The 8455-nt window shown below is 44.3% G+C and overlaps 1 protein-coding gene across 2 annotated transcripts in view; it reads right to left on the bottom strand.

The window, feature by feature from the left end:
* Positions 1-3724: 3724 nt before the first annotated feature.
* Positions 3725-8455, bottom strand: part of trit1 (tRNA isopentenyltransferase 1) — a 75823-nt gene continuing 71092 nt past the window's right edge. For both annotated transcript variants that reach the window (XM_042295086.1, XM_042295087.1), the window contains 3 exons: positions 4949-5058; positions 4688-4805; positions 3725-4450 (listed from right to left, as the gene is read on the bottom strand). In XM_042295086.1, coding sequence (XP_042151020.1) covers positions 4218-4450; positions 4688-4805; positions 4949-5058 — 461 coding nt within the window. In that variant the 3' untranslated portion in view covers positions 3725-4217. The remainder of the gene's footprint in view (positions 4451-4687; positions 4806-4948; positions 5059-8455) is intronic.

Genomic DNA, 8455 nt, shown 5'->3' with positions numbered 1-8455 from the left:
ACAAGGTGAGCGCTACCATCAGTCCTGTGTCATGCCAACAGTAAAGCATCCTGAGACCATTCATGAGATTTTGGGTCCATGGCCAGGAAACTCCCCAGACCTTAATCCCATTGAGAATTTGTGGTCAATCCTCAAGAGGCGGGTGGACAAACAAAACCCCACAAATTCTGACAGGCATTGATTGATTATGCAAGATTGGGCCTTTGACACTTATGAAATGCTTATAATTATACTTCAGTATTCCATAGTAACATCTGACAAAAATATCTAAAGACACTGAAGCAGCAAACTTTGTGGAAATTAATATTTGTGCCATTCTCAAAACCTTTGGCCACAACTGTAGTTAGCTAGCAGAGACACAGACAACACACAGCTGATGGAGAGAAAGAGATGTTAAGAGAAAGAGAGAAGGAGAGAGATTGAGAGAGAGAGATGTAGAGCAAGAGAGAGAGGTAGAGAGACCCAATTTGACCCAACCAAATCATGAGAAAACAAAAAGATAATTACTTGACACATTGGAAAGAATTAACAAAAAAACAGAGCAAACTAGAATGCTATTTGGCCCTACACAGAGAGTACACAGTGGCAGAATACCTGACCACTGTGACTGACCCAAACTTAAGGAAAGCTTTGACTATGTACAGACTCAGCGAGCATAGCCTTGCTATTGAGAAAGGCCGCCGTAGGCAGACATGGCTCTCAAGAGAAGACAGGCTATGTGCTCACTGCCCACAAAATGAGGTGGAAACTGAGCTGCACTTCCTAACCTCCTGCCCAATGTATGACCATATTAGAGAGACATATTTCCCTCAGATTACACAGATCCACAAAGAATTTCAAAAGCAAATCCTATTTTGATAAACTCCCAAATTGAAATTCCACAGTGTTCCATCACAGCAGCAAGATTTGTGACCTGTTGCCACGAGAAAAGGGCAACCAGTGAAGAACACGCACCATTGTAAATACAACCCATATTTATGCTTATTTATTTTCTCTTGTGTCCTTTACCATTTGTACATTGTTAAAACACTGTATATATATATATATATGACATTTGTAATGTCTTTATTGTTTTGAAACTTCTGTATGTGTAATGTTTACTGTTAATTTAAATTGTTTATTTCACTTTATATATTCACTTTACATATTATCTACCTCACTTGCTTTGGCAATGTTAACACATGTTTCCCATGCCAATAAAGCCCTTGAATTGAATTGAGAGATGAGAGAGAGAGAGAGAGAGATGAGAGAGAGAGAGAGAGAGATGAGAGAGATGAGATGAGAGAGAGATGTAGAGAGAGAGAGAGATGTAGAGAGAGAGAGAGATGTAGAGAGAGAGAGATGTAGAGAGAGAGAGAGATGAGAGAGAGAGAGAGAGATGTAGAGAGAGAGAGAGAGATGTAGAGATGAGAGAGAGAGATGAGAGATGTAGAGAGAGAGAGAGATGAGAGATGTAGAGAGAGATGAGAGAGAGAGATGAGAGATGTAGAGAGAGAGAGAGATGTAGAGAGAGAGAGAGATGTAGAGAGAGAGAGAGATGTAGAGAGAGAGAGAGTTGTAGAGAGAGAGATGGGGCCAGTGACCTTTGGCATCAGTGTAGATCTGACCCAGATACACACACAATCCCTTCCAGTTATTTTGTCTAGATGTATATTTAGCATTGGGATGAGGTCAGTGACTGAGGTTATGGATAAACTACTGAATACTGGACAGTATGGAGAAAACTACAGGGATGGTTAAAAAGAGAGAGAGGGATAGTGGAGAGTGTAAGAAGAGGGGGTGATGGAATATTTTTTTTTCAAACATGAGAGGAGATATAAATAAACAAGGAGAAAAATGGAAACGTTGGGAGAATGACAGGAAATGTCAGAGGAGAGGGAAAGAGACCGAGACGGAGAGAGAGAGAGGGAAAGAGACCAAGAGAGAGGCAGGGCAAGGGAGAGAGAGAGAGAGAGAACTACACTGAAAAATAAATATAAACGCAACATGTAAAGCGTTGGTCCCAGGTTTCATGAGCTGAAATAAAAGATCCCAGAAATGTTCCACACTCACAAAAAAACAACAACGTATTTCTCTCAAGTTATGTGCACAAATATGTTTACATCCCTGCTAGTGGGCATTTCTCCTATAATAAGGGGTTAAATACGTGTTAAACAAAAAAGTAACCTTTCCTGATCTTTCTCAGATATATAAAGACAGACATATTTTATCTGTTGTTCCATGAATCTGTAATTCAGTGCATTTGGCTAATAACAATAAGATCAAATACAACTTTCATGAAATATTTTTTAAATATATATTTTTTGATACTTCAAGGGGTCTTAAAATTCAAAATCAAAATGTGCTACTTAAAACAATTTCCGTATATCTTAATAGACCCCACCACACAAAAAAAGTTTTAAAAGTTTTTGAACACCTACTCATTCAAAGATTTGTCTTTATTTTTTTACTATTATCTACTTTGTAGAATTATAGTGAAGACATCAACACTATGAAATAACACATTTTCAACCATTCGCAACCACAGCTCACGCTGGGGTTTGCTTTGTCTGACGTGAATTGGGTCATGGGGGCTTTTATACTGAAGAAGAGAAGGGCGTGTCCCTCTCCAACCAATGTCTGTTCACTTGGGTGTGAGCATTGTTTACTTATGAAAGCCAATATAATCCATCCACCTGACAGGAAGTGACATATCAAGAAGCTGATGAACTGTAACTCATTACACAAGTGCACCTTGTGCTGGGGACAATAAAATGTGCAGTTTGGTCACAACACAATGCCACAGATGGGAGCAATTGGCAATTGGCATGCTGACTGCAGGAACAAGAGCCGTTACCAGGTTATTGAATGTTCAGTTCTCTACCATAAGCCGCTTCCAACATCGTTTTAGAGAATTTTACAGTTCATCCAACCGGCCTCACCAACACAGACCACGTGTTCGGAGTCGTGTAGGCGAGCGGTTGGCTGAGGTCAACGTTGTGAACAGAGTGCCCCATGGTGACGGTGGGATTATGCTATGGGAAACGGACACAATTGCATTTTATCGATGCCAAATTGAATACACAGAGATAGTGACGAGATCCCGAGGCCCATTATCGTGCCCATTCATCCACTGCCATCACCTCATGTTCCACAGCATGATAAAGCACAGCCCCATGTCGCAAGGATCTGTGGCCAATTTCTGGGAGTTGAAAATGTCCCAGTTCTTTCATTGGCCTGTATACTGATCAGACATGTCACCCATTGATCATGTTTGGGATGCTCTGGATCGACAGCGTGTTCCAGTTTCCGCCAATATCCAGCACCTTTTCACAGCCATTGAAGAGCGGGACGACAATCAGCAGCCTGATCTATGTGAAGAACCATTGTGAAGAACATGGGTCGCTCGAGGCAAATGATGGTCACACCAGAAACTGACTGGTTTTCTGATCCGCGTCCTTACTTCTGCATGTCTGTATTCGCAGGGATATGAAATCCATAGATTAGGACCCAATGAATTTCATTTCAATTTGACTGATTTCCATTTTTGATCTGTAACTCAGTAAAATGGTTGACATTGTTGCGTTGATAGTTTTGGTTCAGCATAATAACAGTGGCTAGAATCAGTGAAAACACAGTACTTTAAACTCCTAAGATGTCCCACTGAAGGTACAAATCCCACTTCACTCATAACAAAACTATTAAATGATGTCATGCTTGTCTGGTCATTCAAACACAACTGAAGTCATATAAAAATTTTTTTTATCTTTAATTATAATAATTACAATGCAGACACACGTACATCTCGTTACAAACACAGCAGTTGCCATAGACTAGACAGGTTACCTGACAAGGACAGAGACGGTGGGTCTTATTGAACTCTGCTGTAAAACATCAACTGTCATTCCATTTGAGAGTTCGGTCACAATTCAACCTCACTTCAGAATCCAAGGAACCAAACCGACCAAATCCATGAGTCAAACAACGATGAAGTCATAGACACGAGTGATGATGTCATAGCGGTGATGTCGTCAAGAGACCGACTTATCCCTGGTCTCTGTGTTGTCCTCAGATAATCCATTATTTTTATTTACTTTTTAAGTGTCTTTGATTGTTCCTTTTTTATCTTTCTGATTTAATAGGAGTCAATCCGACAAGCTGAGGCCAAAAAGACTGCTTCCTGTCCCACCCGCAATACTGATCATAGGGTCTTATAGTGAAGCATACTACCTCTTCTGCTATAGAACTGGGGCTTCTTTCTCAGTAGAACTGGTACCTGGGGACTCTGATTCTCCACAGGTCTCAGCTGAGCCAGGGGCTAGAGTAGTGGAGTTACCCAAGGTAGGGCCAACTGTAATAGGGGTGGGAGGTGGAGTAGTCCCCTGGGGCTGGTCGCTGGCTCGTTCAGGTTCGGGCTCGGACTTCCTCCTTTTCCTCACATGATAGTGGTGTTTTTTAGACTTGAGATGGGCTGGAGACAACAGAGAAAGACGGACAGGTTTCAAATCAGTGAGTTCAACGTTTGATAACCATGAACATTAAAGTTTGGTGCACGTCACTCCAAAGACGTTGAACGCCGACTCACGAGGAATGCCTATATGTAACCTTCTCAGAAACACAGACAAGTCATAGTTGTTCCTATTGTATACAGAGGGTCAGTCATGCCAACCCAAAACGTTGGAAGAACGTTGCCGTAACACTTGCCCACCTGTCCACTCCAGATCTCCAATGATCACCTTGTCACACAGCTCACAGGTGTGACGGCTTCGCTTGTTCCTCTTCCCCGCCCCCTCCACTCTCATTGGCTCAACGGTAGGTCGCTCCCCCTGGGGGCGGAGTTAAAGAGAAAGTGAGCAAAATCAAAACAAACTTTATTTTAAGCTCTTTCAGCCATCTCAACAAACATTACAGAACATTTGACAGAAGACACAAAACAAATCAGGACTAAAGACTGAAAGAGTGTTTCCACCTTAGTAAGACTATCCAGTATGAGAAGGGCTGGGTTTAGGACAGTCTCCTCCCACTGTGACACGTCAGTCACATCCAGACCATACACCGCAGGGACGTTGTCCCCTGGTCCTGAAGACAGAGATAAAGAGAAGACACAGAGGGTCTCATGGTGCTGCTGGACAGAGACATGAAGCCTGTTGAGACATTGTCCCCTGGTCCTGAAGACAGAGACATTGGTTGTGATCGGATTCTATACCCTTCTACATGAAGTGTACACTTGTACACTACCCCTGAATGATTCAAAAGCGTCACCTGGCCCCCGACGACAGAGAGGGAGAGACATGTCTTGCCTGCTACTATGGATGGATTTAAAAGCATTGGATGGGCTAGAGGGAGTTTCTGCCTTATTTCTCCTTCTAAATCATTGATGAGAGTGAACAAGAGCATGCTACAGAAAGAGGGGGAGGCAGTGTGGTTTCATTGAGTGTCAATCATATGAGCTCAGTTTCCATCTCTAAATGTATTAGCACAACAGTCTGCATGCCACTGCAGCTCTGACCGGATGCCATTGTGGCTCTACGTTATTCCAGTCCAGTGGTGGTGTGAGTGAGTGCAGCAGCCACACCCTAGAGCTGTGTCAATCTGCTGACTCACACTGGCTCCATAATACAACTCTCTCTCCCTCCATCTCTATCTGTCGAGCAGTGAGAGCCATAACCCATTACTGAATACTCTCCAGCTCCTTACAAAATTGAATGGATAGAAGATACACAGAGATACCTAGCGCTAGCAGAGACCGATACCTAGCAGAGACCGATACCTAGCAGAGACCGATACCTAGCGCTAGCAGAGACCGATACCTAGCGCTAGCAGAGACCGATACCTAGCGCTAGCAGAGACCGATACCTAGCGCTAGCAGAGACCGATACCTAGCGCTGGCAGAGACCGATACCTAGCGCTGGCAGAGACCGATACCTAGCGCTGGCAGAGACCGATACCTAGCGCTGGCAGAGACCGATACCTAGCGCTGGCAGAGACCGATACCTAGCACTAGCAGAGACCGATACCTAGCACTAGCAGAGACCGATACCTAGCACTAGCAGAGACCGATACCTAGCACTAGCAGAGACCGATACCTAGCACTAGCAGAGACCGATACCTAGCGCGTAGCAAATCAAATCAAATTGTATTTGTCACATACACATGGTTAGCAGATGTTATTGGTCACATACACATGGTTAGCAGATGTTATTGGTCACATACACATGGTTAGCAGATGTTATTGGTCACATACACATGGTTAGCAGATGTTATTGGTCACATACACATGGTTAGCAGATGTTATTGGTCACATACACATGGTTAGCAGATGTTATTGGTCACATACACATGGTTAGCAGATGTTAATGCAAGTGTAGCGAAATGCTTGTGCTTCTAGTTCCGACAATGCAGTAATAACCAACAAGTAATCTAGCTAACAATTCCAAAACTACTACCTTATAGACACAAGTGTAAAGGGATAAATAATATGTACATAAGGATATATGAATGAGTGATGGTACAGAGCAGCATAGGCAAGATACAGTAGATGGTATTGAGTACAGTATATACATATGAGATGAGTATGTAAACAAAGTGACATAGTTAAAGTGGCTAGTGATACATGTATTACATAAAGATGCAGTAGATGATATAGTACAGTATATACGTATACATATGAGATGAATAATGTAGGGTATGTAAACATTATATTAGGTAGCATTGTTTAATGTGGCTAGTGATATATTTTACATCATTTCCCATCAATTCCCATTATTAAAGTGGCTGGAGTTGAGTCAGTGTGTTGGCAGCAGCCACTCAATGTTAGTGGTGGCTGTTTAACAGTCTGATGGCCTTGAGATAGAAGCTGTTTTTCAGTCTCTCGGTCCCAGCTTTGATGCACCTGTACTGACCTCGCCTTCTGGATGATAGCGGGGTGAACAGGCAGTGGCTCGGGTGGTTGTTGTCCTTGATGATCTTTATGGCCTTCCGGTAGCATCGGGTGGTGTAGGTGTCCTGGAGGGCAGGTAGTTTGCCCCCGGTGATGCGTTGTGCAGACCTCACTACCCTCTGGAGAGCCTTACAGTTGTGGGCGGAGCAGTTGCCGTACCAGGCGGTGATACAGCCCAACAGGATGCTCTCGATTGTGCATCTGTAGAAGTTTGTGAGTGCTTTTGGTGACAAGCCAAATTTCTTCAGCCTCCTGAGGTTGAAGAGGCGCTGCTGCGCCTTCTTTACGATGCTGTCTGTGTGGGTGGACCAATTCAGTTTGTCTGTGATGTGTTACGCCGAGGAACTTAAAACTTACTACCCTCTCCTCTACTGTTCTATCAATGTGGATAGGGGGGTGTTCCCTCTGCTGATTCCTGAAGTCCACAATCATCTCCTTAGTTTTGTTGACGTTGAGTGTGAGGTTATTTTCCTGACACCACACTCCGAGGGCCCTCACCTCCTCCCTGTAGGCCGTCTCGTCGTTGTTGGTAATCAAGCCTACCACTGTTGTGTCGTCCGCAAACTTGATGATTGAGTTGGAGGCGTGCGTGGCCACGCAGTCGTGGGTGAACAGGGAGTACAGGAGAGGGCTCAGAACGCACCCTTGTGGGGCCCCAGTGTTCAGGATCAGCGGGGTAGAGATGTTGTTGCCTACCCTCACCACCTGGGGGCGGCCCGTCAGGAAGTCCAGTACCCAGTTGCACAGGGCGGGGTCGAGACCCAGGGTCTCGAGCTGATGCTTGGAGGGCACTATGGTGTTAAATGCCGAGCTGTAGTTGATGAACAGCATTCTCACATAGGTATTCCTCTTGTCCAGATGGGTTAGGGCAGTGTGCAGTGTGGTTGAGATTGCATCGTCTGTGGACCTATTTGGGCGGTAAGCAAATTGGAGTGGGTCTAGGGTGTCAGGTAGGGTGGAGGTGATATGGTCCTTGACTAGTCTCTCAAAGCACTTCATGATGACGGAAGTGAGTGCTACGGGCGGTAGTCATTTAGCTCAGTTACCTTAGCTTTCTTGGGAACAGGAACAATGGTGGCCCTCTTGAAGCATGTGGGAACAACAGACTGGGATAGGGATTGATTGAATATGTCCGTAAAAACAGCCAGCTGGCTGGCATGGATGGGGATGCCGTCTGGGCCTGCAGCCTTGCGAGGGTTAACACGTTTAAATGTTTTCCTCACGTCGGCTGCAGTGAAGGAGAGTCTGCATGTTTTAGTTGCAGGCCGTGTCAGTGGCACTGTATTGTCCTCAAAGCGGGCAAAAAAGTTATTTAGTCTGCCTGGGAGCAAGACATCCTGGTCTGTGACGGGGCTGGTTTTCTTTTTGTAATCCGTGATTGACTGTAGACCCTGCCACATACCTCGTGTCTGAGCCGTTGAATTGAGATTCTACTTTGTCTCTATACTGACGCTTAGCTTGTTTGATTGCCTTGCGGAGGGAATAGCTACACTGTTTGTATTCGGTCATGTTACCAGACACCTTGCCCTGATTAAA

Source organism: Oncorhynchus tshawytscha, linkage group LG13, assembly GCF_018296145.1.
Source record: "Oncorhynchus tshawytscha isolate Ot180627B linkage group LG13, Otsh_v2.0, whole genome shotgun sequence".
Lineage (NCBI taxonomy): Eukaryota > Metazoa > Chordata > Actinopteri > Salmoniformes > Salmonidae > Oncorhynchus > Oncorhynchus tshawytscha.
This window is presented reverse-complemented; position numbering and strand designations above follow the sequence as displayed.